Source organism: Procambarus clarkii, chromosome 79 (genome assembly GCF_040958095.1).
Source record: "Procambarus clarkii isolate CNS0578487 chromosome 79, FALCON_Pclarkii_2.0, whole genome shotgun sequence".
NCBI classification, from domain to species: domain Eukaryota; kingdom Metazoa; phylum Arthropoda; class Malacostraca; order Decapoda; family Cambaridae; genus Procambarus; species Procambarus clarkii.
Genome location: NC_091228.1, coordinates 19810298 through 19831065, shown reverse-complemented (window position 1 = coordinate 19831065; position 20768 = coordinate 19810298). Strand labels below are relative to the sequence as shown.

General features: G+C 53.2%; 1 protein-coding gene across 2 annotated transcripts in view; it reads left to right on the top strand.

Moving 5' to 3' along the window:
• The window catches only part of LOC123751953 (alpha-2-macroglobulin-like), a 193965-nt gene that overhangs the window by 48778 nt on the left and 124419 nt on the right, over positions 1 to 20768 (top strand). For both annotated transcript variants that reach the window (XM_069314573.1, XM_069314572.1), the window contains exons 2-4: positions 1466 to 1653; positions 8425 to 8663; positions 11793 to 11909. In XM_069314573.1, the coding sequence (XP_069170674.1) occupies positions 1466 to 1653; positions 8425 to 8663; positions 11793 to 11909 (544 nt within the window). The remainder of the gene's footprint in view (positions 1 to 1465; positions 1654 to 8424; positions 8664 to 11792; positions 11910 to 20768) is intronic.

Genomic DNA, 20768 nt, shown 5'->3' with positions numbered 1-20768 from the left:
AGTACTGCAGGTACCATAGCTGTATGCAGGGGACGACAAGGTGTCAAGCAGTACTGCAGGTACCATAGCAGTATGCAGGGGACGGCAAGGTGTCAAGCAGTACTGCAGGTACCATGGCTGTATGCAGGGGACATCAGGGAGAAGGGAACTTGACTGAATTTCAGTAATCACATTGTTGTTGTCACCAGCAATGATACAAGATTGTTTTGTCTAAGTCCAGTCCGAACTTATATCAACACAAGATTGTTACTGTCTAAGATTTTCTCTCCTGAGAATATATGAGTCATGTCTGAACCAATCCCATCAGCGTAATATTGGACTACCAATTACATCTTCTCACAAACGAATTCACCTTAAAATACTCTAAATATTTTATTTAAATAGTAAAGTGTTTTATTAAATAGTAAAAATTTTAAAGTTTCAGAAAATGCCTTAAGTTTGATAGAGATTACAAAGTAATAAATATTAATTCTAGCATTTCATGAAAATGTTAATGAAATGTCTAAATAAATGTTTACGAATATAGCATTTAGGAAATTTAATTTGATAAATAAAACACTCAATTCGTATAATTGATGCTAAGAAAATCCTTTATAAAACTTGCAATAAATTGTTTGTGGGACAAACTGACAAACATTTCCATGGGAGAATAAAAGAACATAAATACCACATCACGACAGGTCAAGAGTCCTGTATAATGTTGGTTGATTAAAGAGAGTTTTAAATTAACTTCAAATATTTATAGTTTTCAATATTATTTTGAGAAAGGTGGGATTAAACAGGTGTTGATGAGACAATATGTGCGTCATGAGGACACACTGACCGTTGTGGCAGATGTTTAGTAGTTGGTATGAACGACGGAGGTTGAGAGTAAACTATAGGGCGAACACAGTTTAGTTTAAATTGGCAGGATATGGAAAAGTAACCATCTTGAGATGATTTCGGGGCTTTTTAGTGTCCCCGCGGCCCGGTCCTCGACCAGGCCTCCACCCCCAGGAAGCAGCCCGTGACAGCTGACTAACACCCAGGTACCTATTTTACTGCTAGGTAACAGGGGCATAGGGTGAAAGAAACTCTGCCCATTGTTTCTCGCCGGCGCCTGGGATCGAACCCAGGACCACAGGATCACAAGTCCCGCGTCCTGTCCGCTCGGCCGACCGACTCCTGTTATTCGACCATTGTTATTCTTCACAGATATTTTCCCGGTTTATAAGTCAATACTGGAGTCCCTTTCCTAGTACCAAGATTACACTTGTCTCTACATCTGACTAGAATTATTTTTTATATATGATAATTAATGATTGGCATTAATTAATGCCAATAAATAATTATTGCTTGGCATTAGGCATGCTTGTATTAATTTATTTGAATTGATACACAACCTACACAAATTTGCTTCCGTTTGAGTTGGTGTTCATTATGGTGGAGATAGGCAAGAACTAACAGCTCGCCGTGCCCCCCACAGAGGCTACGTGGTCACCACGCCCAAGCAGTGGGTCGCAGGAACAACAGCCCAGCTGTGTGTGGTCGTGGACGACCCGTCAGCTCCAGCTGGGAAACTGACGGTAGCAGTCACCGCCTACGACCACCAGCAGCTGCCTGAGGAGCGGAGCATTACCATCATTCCCCAGACCACTCTAGACATTCCAGCAGGTTAGTACACCACGAGGAAAGTGGAAACAATCACCAAAGTCACATTTTTAAGTTGACAAACAAGACCTCGTGACGGGGCGTCTAGTGCCCACTCTTGGTTCCACAAATCGACACCCTGTTGTTGATTAAATGTTATATACGCATTATTCCCATATCAAGAATACAAAGTTTAAACACATAATATATATATATATATATATATATATATATATATATATATATATATATATATATATATATATATATATATATATATATATATATATATATATATATATATATATATATATATATATATATATATATATATATATATATGTATACTTATATATACTTCTTAAGGTGAACATACGTCTTAAGGTGTGCACCAACGTTTGGCAACCCACTTCTAAATCAATATGATGAGCTCCTCAGGTCAATATTCAGGAAGGCGCTCAACCTAGATTTAGATGACAGTCAGTAGGACCAAGCAACACTACCAGTGAGATTTGGAGGGATAGGCATACGAAAGGCAACTGAGGTAGCACTTCCAGCATTCTTATCCTCATGTACAGCAGCCAACGAATTGGTAGGGCAGATCCTACCAGAGCGTATGAGAGAGACAGCGGGAACTCATGATCAAACGTTCATCGAAGCAGCCAGACAATGGGACACCATTGCACACCCTCAACCCCGACCACAAGTCCCAAAAGACCACAAGCAGGCCCACTGGGATAGCCCCATAATGGAAAAGACTGTCACAGCAATGATTGACAACGCTGATGCTGAAAACAAAGCCCGCCTCCTAGCGGTAACAGCACCCCACGCCGGGGATTTCTTATTTGCTGTGCCCAGTGCAGCCCTGGGAACTCGCCTCTGTCATGACGCTCTCCGCATTGGAGTTGCCCTTCGCCTTGCCGCCCCCATCCTCACCGAACATAGGTGCATCTGCGGAACTGCGATGGCAGACCAATATGGTCGTCATGGTCTGGTATGTCGTAAATCACAGGGTAAAATTGCAAGACATGAAGAAGTCAACGACATCATCAAGAGGAGCCTCGCCACAGCCCGCTGCCTGGCACAAAGAGAACCACACTTATCCAGACCTAACGACCCTCAGAAGCGCCCTGATGGGGTCACCTTGCTACCTTGGAAGGATGGTAAGCAAGTGGTATGGGACTACACGTGCGCTGCCACACTGGCCAGTACCTACCTCCACTACAGCACACGTGAAAGCGGTGGTGCTGCTTCTTTCAGGGAATCGCAGAAAATTATTAAATACAGAGGTCTAGCACACTGCTACAGCTTTGTTCCGATCGGCTCGGAGACCCTCGGTTCGTGGGGAAAATGTGCATTGAAGTTCCTGAAGGAATTGGGGGACAAATTGATCAGCGCTACAAAAGACCAGAGAGCAAAAAGTTTCTTGTTCCAGCGCCTCAGTGTTGCGATTCAGAGGGGAAATGCCTGTTGCGTCTTGGGCACTAGTCCAACTTCAGAGGAATTCGAAGTGTTTGACTTGCAACAATGATCGAACCCGTCTGTGACATTCATCAATGTTTCCCATTGTTGTGTTTTTCAAGAGATCCATAACCTTTAAGCACCTTTTTGCATTATTATTTTTGTATTAACCCATGTATATCTTGTAACCATCAAATGCATAATAAAGCACAAAAAATAAAAAAGGAAGGGGGTGGTAGGAGAAAAGCACAGAGAAACTGTATTGGAGGGGATCTAAACATTCCCTCTAATGCGTTATGCTTGGTTTCCTCCGAGGCTATGGGTCCCCCTTCTTCCAGCTAGAGGTGGTACTCCCTTCCCTATGTATATATCTATCTATCTATATATATATATATATATATATATATATATATATATATATATATATATATATATATATATATATATATATATATATATATATATATATATATATATATATATATATATATATATATATATATATATATATATTTTATTAAATATGACCGAAAAAGTAAGATTAATAATTCTAACACGAATTTTCTCAATCTTTCGTACATTACGCTTCACTGTTGGAGGTAAATCAAAAATCACTTCTCCAAAATTCATTTTTATTTCTAGTCTGACGCGACACGGGCGCGTTTCGTAAAACTTATTACATTTTCAAAGACTTCACAAATACACAACTGATTAGAACTTACGTCTCTCTGATATTATATCTACATTTGAGTGAGGTGGGAAGGGTGATGTGGCATTGTTAACACAAGACAGAACAGGAGGGGATATTAATAGGGTATTAAAAGTATCAACACAAGACAGAACAGAAACAATGGGTATTGAATAGAAGTGTTTGTAGAAAGCCTATTGGTCCATATTTCTTGATGCTTCTATATTGGAGCGGAGTCTTGAGGTGGGTAGAATATAGTTGTGCAATAATTGGCTGTTGATTGCTGGTGTTGACTTCTTGATGTGTAGTGCCTCGCAAACGTCAAGCCGCCTGCTATCGCTGTATCTATCGATGATTTCTGTGCTGTTTACTAGGATTTCTCTGGCGATGGTTTGGTTATGGGAAGAGATTATATGTTCCTTAATGGAGCCCTGTTGCTTATGCATCGTTAAACGCCTAGAAAGAGATGTTGTTGTCTTGCCTATATACTGGGTTTTTTGGAGCTTACAGTCCCCAAGTGGGCATTTGAAGGCATAGACGACGTTAGTCTCTTTTAAAGCGTTCTGTTTTGTGTCTGGAGAGTTTCTCATGAGTAGGCTGGCCGTTTTTCTGGTTTTATAGTAAATCGTCAGTTGTATCCTCTGATTTTTGTCTGTAGGGATAACGTTTCTATTAACAATATCTTTCAGGACCCTTTCCTCCGTTTTATGAGCTGTGGAAAAGAAGTTCCTGTAAAATAGTCTAATAGGGGGGTATAGGTGTTGTGTTAGTTGTCTCTTCAGAGGTTGCATGGCTTTTCACTTTCCTTCTTATGATGTCTTCGATGAAACCATTGGAGAAGCCGTTATTGCCTAGGACCTGCCTTACCCTACAGAGTTCTTCGTCGATTTGCTTCCATTCTGAGCTGTAGCTGAGAGCACGGTCGACGTATGCGTTAACAACACTCCTCTTGTACCTGTCGGGGCAGTCGCTGTTGGCATTTAGGCACATTCCTATGTTTGTTTCCTTAGTGTAGACTGCAGTGTGGAAACCTCCGCCCTTTTCCATGACTGTTACATCTAGAAAAGGCAGCTTCCCATCCTTTTCCGTCTCGTAAGTGAAACGCAGCACGGAACTCTGCTCAAATGCCTCCTTCAGCTCCTGCAGATGTCTGACATCAGGTACCTGTGTAAAAATGTCGTCAACATACCTGCAGTATATGGCCGGTTTCAAGTTCATGTCGACTAAGACTTTTTGCTCGATGGTACCCATGTAGAAGTTTGCAAACAGGACACCTAGGGGAGAACCCATGTTCTGCTTACAAGCAGAACTTATTGCAGAAGGAGGAAAGAATCGAGGCAATTACAGAAGCACCATACTGTCCCCCGAGCTTAAAGCGGCAGCTAAAAGCCTTCGTGACAACAAGGAGATAGTTGTCAGGAGAGGTGACAAGTCGCCAATATATGTCATTCTTAAAAAAGACGAATATCTGGCGAAAATGAACATCATACTCTCTGACCAAACTAAGTTCCAAAGGGTAACGAAGGACACTACAGCCGAATTAAAAGCAAAGGTCAACAAACTGATCGAAACTGTGAACGCCAAGAAATCCGGACTCCACCTGCCAAAGATCATTGGGGAATATAAACCTGGATATGCGTATGGAAATGTCAAGACGCACAAGCCTGGAAACCCACTTCGGCCAATCATTAGCCAGATACCCACACCCACGTACAGACTGCCGAAGCGACTCAACGGCCTGCTGACTCCTTATGTTCCTTGCGCCTTCAGCCTGAAGTCTCCAAAGGAATTTGTGGACTTACTGCGGGGCACACGGGCCACAGGGATAAGAGCCTCGTTGGACGTAGAATCGCTGTTTACCAACGTACCTGTGGACGAGACAATCGGAATGATAGCCGACAGAGTGTATCGTGATCCAGCCTGTACTCCTCTTGACATGCCAGAAAGTATTCTGAGGAAACTACTCCAAGCTTGTACTAAAGAGGCACCCTTCTTGAGCCCGGATGGGCACATGTATAAGCAAGTAGATGGGGTCGCCATGGGTTCTCCCCTAGGTGTCCTGTTTGCAAACTTCTACATGGGTACCATCGAGCAAAAAGTCTTAGTCGACATGAACTTGAAACCGGCCATATACTGCAGGTATGTTGACGACATTTTTACACAGGTACCTGATATCAGACATCTGCAGGAGCTGAAGAAGGCATTTGAGCAGAGTTCCGTGCTGCGTTTCACTTACGAGACGGAAAAGGATGGGAAGCTGCCTTTTCTAGATGTAACAGTCATGGAAAAGGGCGGAGGTTTCCACACTGCAGTCTACACTAAGGAAACAAACATAGGAATGTGCCTAAATGCCAACAGCGACTGCCCCGACAGGTACAAGAGGAGTGTTGTTAACGCATACGTCGACCGTGCTCTCAGCCACAGCTCAGAATTGAAGCAAGTCGACGAAGAACTCTGTAGGGTAAGGCAGGTCCTAGTCAATAACGGCTTCTCCAATGGTTTCATCGAAGACATCATAAGAAGGAAAGTGAAAAGCCATGCAACCTCTGAAGAGACAACTAACACAACACCTATACCCCCTATTAGACTATTTTACAGGAACTTCTTTTCCACAGCTCATATAACGGAGGAAAGGGTCCTGAAAGATATTGTTAATAGAAACGTTATCCCTACAGACAAAAATCAGAGGATACAACTGACGATTTACTATAAAACCAGAAAAACGGCCAGCCTACTCATGAGAAACTCTCCAGACACAAAACAGAACGCTTTAAAAGAGACTAACGTCGTCTATGCCTTCAAATGCCCACTTGGGGACTGTAAGCTCCAAAAAACCCAGTATATAGGCAAGACAACAACATCTCTTTCTAGGCGTTTAACGATGCATAAGCAACAGGGCTCCATTAAGGAACATATAATCTCTTCCCATAACCAAACCATCGCCAGAGAAATCCTAGTAAACAACACAGAAATCATCGATAGATACAGCGATAGCAGGCGGCTTGACGTTTGCGAGGCACTACACATCAAGAAGTCAACACCAGCAATCAACAGCCAATTATTGCACAACTATATTCTACCCACCTCAAGACTCCGCTCCAATATAGAAGCATCAAGAAATATGGACCAATAGGCTTTCTACAAACACTTCTATTCAATACCCATTGTTTCTGTTCTGTCTTGTGTTGATACTTTTAATACCCTATTAATATCCCCTCCTGTTCTGTCTTGTGTTAACAATGCCACATCACCCTTCCCACCTCACTCAAATGTAGATATAATATCAGAGAGACGTAAGTTCTAATCAGTTGTGTATTTGTGAAGTCTTTGAAAATGTAATAAGTTTTACGAAACGCGCCCGTGTCGCGTCAGACTAGAAATAAAAATGAATTTTGGAGAAGTGATTTTTGATTTACCTCCAACAGTGAAGCGTAATGTACGAAAGATTGAGAAAATTCGTGTTAGAATTATTAATCTTACTTTTTCGGTCATATTTAATAATATATGTCTACAGGAAAGACTGCTACCAAAATATACTAATATATATATTTATATATATATCTCCTGTATGGAGAGCTGAGGCAGGGAAAGCGTCCAGCAGGCAAGCCCCAGCTACGGTACAAAGACGTATGCAAAAGGGACCTGAAAGCCATGGACGTCGATCTTGCTATATGGGAGACACTGGCTGCAGACCGTTCAGCCTGGAGGCAGTCTGTTCAACGAGGTCTCTCCAAGTTCGAGGAGTCACTTGCCAAGGAATCGGAGGCAAAGAGACAGAGAAGGAAAGCCGGTAACCAGGAAGACAGACCAGAATCGGACTTCGTTTGTGCTCGGTGTGGGAAGGACTGCCACTCTCGGATTGGCCTCATCAGTCACACCAGACGCTGCACCAGGATTGACAACTAGGGCGCAACTCCATAGTCTCTATATATATATATATATATATATATATATATATATATATATATATATATATATATATATATATATATATATATATATATATATATATATATATATATATATATATATATATATATCTATGTTATATATATATATGTTATATATATATATGTTATATATATATATATATATATATATATATATATATATATATATATATATATATATATATATATATATATATATATATATATATATATATATATATATATATATATATAACTCACCGGGTCAGTAGAGACGCTGAGGTAACTCACCGGGTCAGTAGAGACGTTGAGGTAACTCACCGGGTCAGTAGAGACGCTGAGGTAACTCACCGGGTCAGTAGAGACGCTGAGGTAAGGTCCGGTGAGAGTGAGGATCCTGAACTTGACATTCTGGCTGGGCTCGTACAGGTACTTGTCCGTCTGTACTTGTCTGTACAGGTACTTGTCTTATATATATATATATATATATATATATATATATATATATATATATATATATATATATATATATATATATATATATATATATATATATATATATATATATATATATGTATATATATATATATATATATATATATATATATATATATATATATATATATATATATATATATATATATATATATATATATATATATATATATATATATATATATATATATAAACAACTAGAGTTACTGTTCCGTGTTCCAGGAAAGACAGGTTCGTGCTACGACGTGTCGGTGCCGAGTTCCTCGGTGTACACCCACTCACTTCACGTGGCGGGCGTGGTGGGCGGCGCCAAGCTCACCCGCACCGTTTCCCTCGCCCTCAGGAGCACCAGCGACATCACCTTCGTCCAGACGGACAAGTACCTGTACGAGCCCAGCCAGAATGTCAAGTTCAGGATCCTCACTCTCACCGGACCTTACCTCAGCGTCTCTACTGACCCGGTGAGTTACCTCAGCGTCTCTACTGACCCGGTGAGTTACCTCAACGTCTCTACTGACCCGGTGAGTTACCTCAGCGTCTCTACTGACCCGGTGAGTTACCTCAGCGTCTCTACTGACCCGGTGAGTTACCTCAACCTCTCTACCTGACCCGGTGAGCTACCTCAGCGTCTCTACTGACCCGGTGAGTTACCTCAGCGTCTCTACTGACCCGGTGAGTTACCTCAGCGTCTCTACTGACCCGGTGAGTTACCTCAGCGTCTCTGCTGACCCGGTGAGTTACCTCAGCGTCTCTACTGACCCGGTGAGTTACCTCAGCGTCTCTACTAACCCGGTGAGTTACCTCAGCGTCTCTGCTGACCCGGTGAGTTACCTCAATCTCTATACTGACCCGTTGAGTTACCTCAGCATCTCTACTGACCCGGCGAGTTACCTCAATCTCTATACTGACCCGTTGAGTTACCTCAGCATCTCTACTGAACCGGTGAGTTACCTCAGCGTCTCTACTGACCCGGTGAGTTACCTCAGCGTCTCTGCTGACCCGGTGAGTTACCTCAGCGTCTCTACTGACCCGGTGAATTACCTCAGCGTCTCTACTAACCCGGTGAGTTACCTCAGCGTCTCTGCTGACCCGGTGAGTTACCTCAGCGTCTCTACTGACCCGGTGAGTTACCTCAGCGTCTCTACTGACCCGTTGAGTTACCTCAGCGTCTCTACTGACCCGGTAAGTTACCTCAGCGTCTCTACTAACCCGGTGAGTTACCTCAGCGTCTGTACTAACCCGGTGAGTTACCTCAGCGTCTCTACTAACCCGGTGAGTTACCTCAGCGGCTCTACTGAACCGGTGAGTTACCTCAGCGTCTCTACTGACCCGGTGAGTTACCTCAGCGTCTCTGCTGACCCGGTGAGTTACCTCAGCGTCTCTACTGACCCGGTGAATTACCTCAGCGTCTCTACTAACCCGGTGAGTTACCTCAGCGTCTCTGCTGACCCGGTGAGTTACCTCAGCGTCTCTGCTGACCCGTTGAGTTACCTCAGCGTCTCTACTGACCCGGTAAGTTACCTCAGCGTCTCTACTGACCCGTTGAGTTACCTCAGCGTCTCTACTGACCCGGTAAGTTACCTCAGCGTCTCTACTGACCCGGTGAGTTACCTCAGCGTCTCTACTAACCCGGTGAGTTACCTCAGCGGCTCTACTGAACCGGTGAGTTACCTCAGCGTCTCTACTGACCCGGTGAGTTACCTCAACCTCTCTACTGACCTGGGGAGTTACCTCAACGTCTCTACTGACCCGGTGAGTTACCACTACGTCTCTACTGACCCAGTGAGTTACCTCAATCTCTATACTGACCCGGTGAGTTACCTCAGCGTCTCTGCTGACCCGATGAGTTACCTCAGCGTCTCTACTGACCCGGTGAGTTACCTCAGCGTCTCTACTAACCCGGTGAGTTACCTCAGCGCGTCTACTAACCCGGTGAGTTCCCTCAGCGGCTCTACTGAACCGGTGAGTTACCTCAGCGTCTCTACTGACCCGGGGAGTTACCACTACGTCTCTACTGACCCAGTGAGTTTCCTCAACGTCTCTACTGAGCCGGTGAGTTACCTCAACGACTCTACTGACCCGGTGAGTTACCTCAACGTCTCTACTGACCAGTTCCGTGGGATCCATTTCTTACAAGCTTTCTAAATGGCTCACCAAAATCTTGTCCCCATTGTTAGGAACTATTTCCTCTTCTCATTTGAATAATTCTCTTGAATTAGTTAACAAATTTAATAGTATTCCTGTCACTCCTGATATAAAGTTAATCAGTTTTGACGTTTGTTCTTTGTTTACAAAGGTACCGGTTGATGATATTCTTGATTATCATGCTCGTGAACTAATGAATCATATTTTACCTCTTTCTGCTGATATTATTGTCAATCTTGTTAAGTTGTGCATTAAAGAATGTACATTTACCTTTAATAATGAGAATTATTTACAGACTTTTGGAATGGCAATGGGGAATCCTTTATCGCCATTGCTTTCAAACTTGTACATGGAATTCTTCGAAAGGAAATTTGTCTCAAAAATTACCCCTGGAATCATTCCATGGTTTAGATATGTTGATGATATTTTGTGTATATGGCCTACAGATGTAAACACTGACGAATTTGTAGCCAAACTTTAATGATCAAGTCACCGCTATAAAATTTACTGTGGAGACTGAAATTGATAAATGTTATGTTTACCATATTTCTCTGTGTTTGAGAATATTGTCAAGGCCTTGACACTTTTTGATATACATGTATTGTTTAGCTACGAAAATACTGTTGGTAAGTTATTAGTTAGAAACAGTCCTCGTAGTGATAATTGTGTCATATATAAAATACATTGTAAAGACTGTAATAAATTCTATGTTGGGCAAACATCTAAAAATTTGAAATGTAGAATTTCGCAATATAAATACTCTGTAAGACACGGCCAATTGTCTAATGCTTTGTTTGTTCATCTGTCAGAAGATGCTCACCAAATTGATTGGGAGATAGCTTCTTCAATAATGAATTGTAAAAACACTTATAACAGGAGCATAATTGAATCTGCTTTGCCACAGATTACAAAAGAAAGTAATTTGAACGTTAGCAGTGGTTTATATAACTTGGATCCATTTTTGATAGATCAATTAGAGGGCGATTTGAGTAGGATCATTGATACACATTTGTCTCACTAATTCATTGTAAATATTTACTATCTTATGCTATTATTATCCATGTGTGGGCCTATTGGTGGGTATGAATAGGAGATGCCTCGTATGGGCAAATAGGCCTTCTGCAGTTCTTATGCGGCTCATATTTGTGTCCACCTAATTCCCATTCATTTGTCATTGTACCTCACCTCACTCCACCATTCTCTCCTGCCTATATATGTAAAATTCTTGACCTGTAAATCACTCCTTCTGAAGATCTATTAATACGAAAGTACTTAAGGAAATTCCTGTTTCAATTCTTCTTCCGTGGTCTGGAGAGAGAGAGAGAGAGAGAGATATCTCAATCCATTTTAACCAGTATCTCTCATAATTTTATTTAGTGAGTGAAGGGCTAAATGTTTGACCACTGCATGAGGCCTGACAAGTAATGTGTTGGTGTCCCCGGCAGTACCCGGAGGTCTGGGTGCAGACGCCGGCCGGCACCCGCGTCGCCCAGTGGAAGAACGTCGACAACACCGCCGGCCTCGTCCACCTCGACTTCGACCTCGCTGACGAGCCCGAGAAGGTGAGACACACTTGTGGTAATAGAAGATAGGAACACGAGACGAAAATACAACACACAATGAAGTAATATAGTTTTGGTGAGTATGTTTACAAAATGAGAAAAATACTATTGTAATAAACCTCGCTTCTCACAGTGGAACGTTATTGTGGTCTGGTTAAGTAGGACTGGGCTCATTGGTGCTCACTTGACGTGGTGAGGGGCTCTGGTGCACAGTCCTGGGGGCTCTGGTGCACCGTCCTGGGGGCTCTGGTGCACAGTCCTAGGGGCTCTGGTGCACAGTCCTGGGGGCTCTGGTGCACAGTCCTGGGGGCTCTGGTGCACAGTCCTGGGGGCTCTGGTGCACAGTCCGGGGGGCTCTGGTGCACAGTCCTGGGGGCTCTGGTGCTCAGTCCTGGGGGCTCTGGTGCACAGTCCTGGGGGCTCTGGTGCTCAGTCCTGGGGGCTCTGGTGCACAGTCCTGGGGGCTCTGGTGCACAGTCCTGGGGGCTCTGGTGCTCAGCCCTGGGGGCTCTGGTGCACAGGCATGGGAGCTCTAGTGCACAGTACTGGGGGCTCTGGTGCACAGTCCTGGGGGCTCTGGTGCTCAGTCCTGGGGGCTCTGGTGCACAGTCCTAGGGGCTCTGGTGCTCAGTCCTGGGGGCTCTGGTGCACAGTCCTGCATGGGGGCTCTGGTGCACAGTCCTGGGGGCTCTGGTCCTCAGTCCTGGGGGCTCTGGTGCACAGTCCTGGGAGCTCTGGGGCACAGTTCAGGGGGCTCTGGTGCACAGTCCTGGGGGCTCTGGTGCACAGTCCTGGGGGCTCTGGTGCACAGTCCTGGGGGCTCTGGTGCACAGTCCTGGGGGCTTTGGTGCGCAGTCCTGGGGGCTCTGGTGCACCGTCCTGGGGGCTCTGGTGCACCGTCCTGGGGGCTCTGGTGCACAGTCCTGGCGGCTCTGGTGCACAGTCCTGGCGGCTCTGGTGCACAGTCCTAGGGGCTCTGGTGCACAGTCCTGGGGGCTCTGGTGCACAGTCCTGGGGGCTCTGTTGCACAGTCCGGGGGGCTCTGGTGCACAGTCCTGGGGGCTCTGGTACACAGTCCTGGGAGCTCTGGTGCACAGTCCTGGGGCCTCTGGTGCACAGTCCTGGGGGCTCTGGTGCACTGTCCTGGGGGCTCTGGTGCACAGTCCTGGGGGCTCTGGTGCACAGTCCTGTGGGCTCTGGTGCACCGTCCTGGGGGCTCTGGTGAGGGGCTCTGGTACACTATCCTGGGGGCTCTGGTGCACAGTCCTGGGGGCTCTGGTACACTGTCCTGGGGGCTCTGGTGCACCATCCTGGGGGCTCTGGTACACTGTCCTGGGGGCTCTGGTGCACAGTCCTGGGGGCTTTGGTACACTGTCCTGGGGGCTCTGGTACACCGTCCTGGGGGCTCTGGTACACTGTCCTGGGGGCTCTGGTACACCGTCCTGGGGGCTCTGGTTCACCGTCCTGGGGGCTCTGGTACACCGTCCAGGGGGCTCTGGTACACCATCCTTGGGGCTCTGGTACACCGTCCTGGGGGCTCTGGTGCACCGTCCTGGGGGCTCTGGTACACCGTCCTGGGGGCTCTGGTGAACCGTCCTGGGGGCTCTGGTACACCATACTGGGGGCTCTGGTGCACCGTCCTGGGGGCTCTGGTGCACCGTCCTGGGAGCTCTGGTGAGGGGCTCTGGCGCACCGTCCTAGGGGCTCTGGCGCACCGTCCTGGGGGCTCTGGTGCACCGTTGTGGGGGCTCTGGTGCACCGTCCTGGGGGCTCTGGTGCACAGTCCTAGGGGCTCTAGTGCACAGTCCTGGGGGCTCTGGTGCACCGTCCTGGGGGCTCTGGTGCACCGTCCTGGGGGCTCTGGTACACCGTCCTGGGGGCTCTGGTGCACCGTCCTGGGGCTCTGGTGCACCGTCTTGGGGGCTCTGGTACACCGTCCTGGGGGCTCTTTCACACCGTCCTGGGGGCTCTGGTGCACCGTCCTGGGGGCTCTGGTACACCGTCCTGGGGGCTCTGGTACACCGTCCTGGGGGCTCTGGTGCAGGCCGTCCTTGGGGCTCTGGTACACCGTCCAGGGGGCTCTGGTGCACCGTCCTGGGGGCTCTGGTGCACCGTCCTGGGGGCTCTGGTACACCGTCCAGGGGGTTCTGGTGCACCGTCTTGGGGGATCTGGTGCACCGTCCTGGGGGCTCTGGTGCACCGTCCTGGGGGCTCTGGTACACCGTCCTGGGGGCTCTGGTGCACCGTGCTGGGGGCTCTGGTCCACCGTCCAGGGGGCTCTGGTACACCGTCCAGGGGGCTCTGGTACACCGTCCAGGGGGCTCTGGTGCACCTTCCTGGGGGCTCTGGCGCACCGTCTTGGGGGCTCTGGTACACCGTCCTGGGGGCTCTGGTGCACCGTCCTGGGGGCTCTGGTACACTGTCGAGGGGGCTCTGGTGCACCGTCCTGGGGGATCTGGTATACCGTCCTGGGGGCTCTGGTACACCGTCCTGGGGGCTCTGGTGCACCGTCCTGGGGGCTCTGTTGCACCGTCCTGGGGGCTCTGGTACACCGTCCTGGGGGCTCTGGTACACCGTCCTGGGGGCTCTGGTGCAGCGTCCTGGGGGCTCTGGTACACCGTCCAGGGGGCTCTAGTACACCGTCCTGGGGGCTCTGGTACACCGTCTTGGGGGCTCTGGTACACCGTCCAGGGGGCTCTGGTGCACCGTCCTGGGGGCTCTGGTACACCGTCCAGGGGGGTCTGGTGCACCGTCCTGGGGGCTCTGGTGAGGGGCTCTGGTACACCGTCCTGGGGGCTCTGGTGCACCGTCCTGGGGGCTCTGGTGCACCGTCCTAGGGGCTCTGGTGCACCGTCCAGGGGGCTCTGATGCACAGTCCGGGGGGCTCTGGTGCACAGTCCTGGGGGCTCTGGTGCTCAGTCCTGGGGGCTCTGGTGCACAGTCCTGGGGGCTCTGGTGCTCAGTCCTGGGGGCTCTGGTGCACAGTCCTGGGGGCTCTGGTGCTCAGTCCTGGGGGCTCTGGTGCTCAGCCCTGGGGGCTCTGGTGCACAGGCATGGGAGCTCTAGTGCACAGTCCTGGGGGCTCTGGTGCACAGTCCTGGGGGCTCTGGTGCTCAGTCCTGGGGGCTCTGGTGCACAGTCCTAGGGGCTCTGGTGCTCAGTCCTGGGGGCTCTGGTGCACAGTCCTGCATGGGGGCTCTGGTGCACAGTCCTGGGGGCTCTGGTCCTCAGTCCTGGGGGCTCTGGTGCACAGTCCTGGGAGCTCTGGGGCACAGTTCAGGGGGCTCTGGTGCACAGTCCTGGGGGCTCTGGTGCACAGTCCTGGGGGCTCTGGTGCACAGTCCTGGGGGCTCTGGTGCACAGTCCTGGGGGCTTTGGTGCGCAGTCCTGGGGGCTCTGGTGCACCGTCCTGGGGGCTCTGTTGCACCGTCCTGGGGGCTCTGGTGCACAGTCCTGGCGGCTCTGGTGCACAGTCCTGGCGGCTCTGGTGCACAGTCCTAGGGGCTCTGGTGCACAGTCCTGGGGGCTCTGGTGCACAGTCCTGGGGGCTCTGTTGCACAGTCCGGGGGGCTCTGGTGCACAGTCCTGGGGGCTCTGGTACACAGTCCTGGGAGCTCTGGTGCACAGTCCTGGGGCCTCTGGTGCACAGTCCTGGGGGCTCTGGTGCACTGTCCTGGGGGCTCTGGTGCACAGTCCTGGGGGCTCTGGTGCACAGTCCTGTGGGCTCTGGTGCACCGTCCTGGGGGCTCTGGTGAGGGGCTCTGGTACACTATCCTGGGGGCTCTGGTGCACAGTCCTGGGGGCTCTGGTACACTGTCCTGGGGGCTCTGGTGCACCATCCTGGGGGCTCTGGTACACTGTCCTGGGGGCTCTGGTGCACAGTCCTGGGGGCTTTGGTACACTGTCCTGGGGGCTCTGGTACACCGTCCTGGGGGCTCTGGTACACTGTCCTGGGGGCTCTGGTACACCGTCCTGGGGGCTCTGGTTCACCGTCCTGGGGGCTCTGGTACACCGTCCTGGGGGCTCTGGTACACCATCCTTGGGGCTCTGGTACACCGTCCTGGGGGCTCTGGTGCACCGTCCTGGGGGCTCTGGTACACCGTCCTGGGGGCTCTGGTGAACCGTCCTGGGGGCTCTGGTACACCATACTGGGGGCTCTGGTGCACCGTCCTGGGGGCTCTGGTGAGGGGCTCTGGTGCACCGTCCTGGGGGCTCTGGTGCACCGTCCTGGGAGCTCTGGTGAGGGGCTCTGGCGCACCGTTCTAGGGGCTCTGGCGCACCGTCCTGGGGGCTCTGGTGCACCGTTGTGGGGGCTCTGGTGCACCGTCCTGGGGGCTCTGGTGCACAGTCCTAGGGGCTCTGGTGCACCGTCCTGGGGGCTCTGGTGCACCGTCCTGGGGGCTCTGGTACACCGTCCTGGGGGCTCTGGTGCACCGTCCTGGGGCTCTGGTGCACCGTCTTGGGGGCTCTGGTACACCGTCCTGGGGGCTCTGGCACACCGTCCTGGGGGCTCTGGTGCACCGTCCTGGGGGCTCTGGTACACCGTCCTGGGGGCTCTGGTACACCGTCCTGGGGGCTCTGGTGCAGGCCGTCCTTGGGGCTCTGGTACACCGTCCAGGGGGCTCTGGTGCACCGTCCTGGGGGCTCTGGTGCACCGTCCTGGGGGCTCTGGTACACCGTCCAGGGGGCTCTGGTGCACCGTCCTGGGGGCTCTGGTGCACCGTCCTGGGGGCTCTGGTGCACCGTCCTGGGGGCTCTGGTACACCGTCCTGGGGGCTCTGGTGCACCGTGCTGGGGGCTCTGGTCCACCGTCCAGGGGGCTCTGGTACACCGTCCAGGGGGCTCTGGTACACCGTCCAGGGGGCTCTGGTGCACCTTCCTGGGGGCTCTGGCGCACCGTCTTGGGGGCTCTGGTACACCGTCCTGGGGGCTCTGGTGCACCGTCCTGGGGGCTCTGGTACACTGTCCAGGGGGCTCTGGTGCACCGTCCTGGGGGATCTGGTATACCGTCCTGGGGGCTCTGGTACACCGTCCTGGGGGCTCTGGTGCACCGTCCTGGGGGCTCTGTTGCACCGTCCTGGGGGCTCTGGTACACCGTCCTGGGGGCTCTGGTACACCGTCCTGGGGGCTCTGGTGCAGCGTCCTGGGGGCTCTGGTACACCGTCCAGGGGGCTCTAGTACACCGTCCTGGGGGCTCTGGTACACCGTCTTGGGGGCTCTGGTACACCGTCCAGGGGGCTCTGGTGCACCGTCCTGGGGGCTCTGGTACACCGTCCAGGGGGGTCTGGTGCACCGTCCTGGGGGCTCTGGTGAGGGGCTCTGGTACACCGTCCTGGGGGCTCTGGTGCACCGTCCTGGGGGCTCTGGTGCACCGTCCTAGGGGCTCTGGTGCACCGTCCAGGGGGCTCTGATGCATCGTCCTGGGGGCTTTGGTACACCGCCCTGGGGGCTCTGGTACACCGTCCAGGGGGCTCTGGTGCACCGTCCTGGGGGCTCTGGTCCACCGCCCAGGGGGCTCTGGTACACCGTCCTGGGGGCTCTGGTGCACCGTCCTGGGGGCTCTGGTACACCGTCCAGGGGGCTCTGATGCACCGTCCTGGGGGCTTTGGTACACCGCCCTGGGGGCTCTGGTACACCGTCCAGGGGGCTCTGGTGCACCGTCCTGGGGGCTCTGGTACACCGCCCAGGGGGCTCTGGTACACCGTCCTGGGGGCTCTGGTACACCGCCCTGGGGGCTCTGGTGCACCATCCTGGGGGATCTGGTACACCGCCCTGGGGGCTCTGGTGCACCGTCCTGGGGGCTCTGGTACAACATCCTGGGGGCTCTGGTACACCGTCCTGGGGGCTCTGGTACACCGTCCAAGGGGCTCTGATGCACCGTCCTGGGGGCTTTGGTACACCGCCCTGGGGGCTCTGGTACACCGTCCAGGGGGCTCTGGTGCACCGTCCTGGGGGCTCTGGTACACCGCCCAGGGGGCTCTGGTACACCGTCCTGGGGGCTCTGGTACACCGCCCTGGGGGCTCTGGTGCACCATCCTGGGGGATCTGGTACACCGTCCTAGGGGCTCTGGTACACCGTCCTGGGGGCTCTGGTACACCGCCCTGGGGGCTCTGGTGCACCGTCTTGGGGGATCTGGTACACCGTCCTGGGGGCTCTGGTGCACCGTCCTGGGGGCTCTGGTACACCGTCCTGGGCGCTCTGGTACACCGCCCTGGGGGCTCTGGTGCACCGTCGTGGGGGCTCTGGTACAACGTCCTGGGGGCTCTGGTACACCGTCCTGGGGGCTCTGGTACACCGCCCTGGGGGCTCTGGTGCACCGTCCTGGGGGCTCTGGTGCACAGTCCTGGGGGCTCTGGTGCACAGTCCAGGGGGCTCTGGTGCACAGTCCTGGGGGCTCTGGTGCACCGTCCTGGGGGCTCTGGTGCACAGTCCTAGGGGCTCTGGTGCACAGTCCTGGGGGCTCTGGTGCACAGTCTTGGGGGCTCTGGTGCACATTCCTGGGGGCTCTGGTGCACAGTCCTGGGGGCTCTGGTGCACAGTCCTGGTGCCTCTGGGTGCACAGTCCTGGGGGCTTTGGTGCACCGTCCTGGGGGCTCTGGTGCACAGTCCTGGGGGCTCTGGTGCACCGTCCTGGGGGCTCTGGTGCACCGTCCTGGGGGCACTGGTGAGGGGCTCTGGTACACTGTCCTGGGGGCTCTGGTACACTGTCCTGGGGGCTCTGGTGCACCATCCTGGAGGCTCTGGTACACTGTCCTGGGGGCTCTGGTGCACAGTCCTGGGGGCTTTGGTACACTGTCCTGGTGGCTCTGGTACACCGTCCTGGGGGCTCTGGGACACTGTCCATGGGGCTCTGGTACACCGTCCTGGGGGCTCTGGTTCACCGTCCTGGGGGCTCTGGTACACCGTCCTGGGGGCTCTGGTACACCATCCTGGGGGCTCTGGTACACCGTCCTGGGGGCTCTGGTGCACCGTCCTGGGGGCTCTGGTGCACCGTCCTGGGGGCTCTGGTGAGGGGCTCTGGTGCACAGTCTTGGGGGCTCTGGTGCACCGTCCTGGGGGCTCTGGTGCACCGTCCTAGGGGCTCTGGTGAGAGGCTCTGGTACACTGTCCTGGGGGCTCTGGTGCACAGTCCTGGGGGCTCTGGTACACTGTCCTGGGGGCTCTGGTGCACCATCCTGGGGGCTCTGGTACACTGTCCTGGGGGCTCTGGTACACCGTCCTCGTGGCTCTGGTACACCGCCCTGGGGGCTCTGGTGCACCGTCCTGGGGGCTCTGGTACACCGTCCAGGGGGCTCTGGTACACCGCCCTGGGGGCTCTGGTGCACCGTCCTGGGGGCTCTGGTGCACCGTCCTGGGGGCTCTGGTGCACCGTCCTGGGGGCTCTGGTACACCGTCCAGGGGGCTCTGGTGCACCGTCCTGGGGCTCTGGTGAGGGGCTCTGGCGCACCGTCCTGGGGGTTCTGGTGCACCGTCCTGGGGGTTCTGGTGCACCGTCCTGGGGGCTCTGGTGCACCGTCCTGGGGGCTCTGGTACACTGTCCAGGGGGCTCTGGTACACCGTCCTGGGGGCTCTGGTGCACCGTCCTGGGGGCTCTGGTGCACCGTCTTGGGGGCTCTGGTACACCGTCCAGGGGGCTCTGGTGCACCGTCCTGGGGCTCTGGTGAGGTGCTCTGGCGCACCGTCCTGGGGGTTCTGGTGCACCGTCCTGGGGGCTCTGGTGCACCGTCCTGGGGGCTCTGGTACACTGTCCAGGGGGTTCTGGTGCACCGTCCTGGGGGCTCTGGTGCACCGTCCAGGGGGCTCTGGTGCACCGTCCTGGGGGCTCTGGTACACCGTCCTGGGGGCTCTGGTGCACCGTCCTGGGGGCTCTGGTCCACCGTCCAGGGGGCTCTGGTACACCGTCCAGGGGGCTCTGGTACACCGTCCTGGGGGCTCTGGTACACCTTCCTGGGGGCTCTGGTACACCGTCTTGGGGGCTCTGGTACACCGTCCTGGGGGCTCTGGTGCACCGTCGTGGGGGCTCTGGTACACCGTCCTGGGGGCTCTGGTGCACCGTCCTGGGGGCTCTGGTACACCGTCCTGGGGGCTCTGGTGCACCGTCCTGGGGGCTCTGGTACACCGTCCTGGGGGCTCTGGTACACCGTCCTGGGGGCTCTGGTACACCGTCCTGGGGGCTCTGATACGCCGTCCTGGGGGCTCTGGTGCACCGTCCTAGGGGCTCTGGTGCACCGTCCTGGGGTCTCTGGTGCACCGTCCTGGCGGCTCTGGAACACCGTCCAGGGGGCTCTGGTGCACCGTCCTGGGGGCTCTGGTGCACCGTCCTGGGGGCTCTGGTGAGGGGCTCTGGTATACCGTCCTGGGGGCTCTGGTGCACCGTCCTGGGGGCTCTGGTGCACCGTCCTAGGGGCTCTGGTGAGGGGCTCTGGTACACCGTCCTGGGGGCTCTGGTGCATCGTCCTGGGGGCTCTGGTGCACCGTCCTGGGGGCTCTGGTACACCGTCCAGGGGGCTCTGGTGCACCATCCTGGGGGATCTGGTACACCTTCCTGGGGGCTCTGGTACACCGTCCTGGGGGCTCTGGTACACCGTCCTGGGGGCTCTGGTACACCGTCCTGGGGGCTCTGGTACACCGTCCTGGGGGCTCTGGTACACCGCCCTGGGGGCTCTGGTGCACCGTCCTGGGGATCTGGTACACCGTCCTGGGGGCTCTGGTGTACCGTCCTGGGGGCTCTGGTACACCGTCCTGGGGGCTCTGGTACACCGCCCTGGGGGCTTTGGTGCACCGTCCTGGGGGCTCTGGTACACCGTCCTGGGGGCTCTGGTACACCGCCCTGGGGGCTCTGGTACACCGTCCTGGGG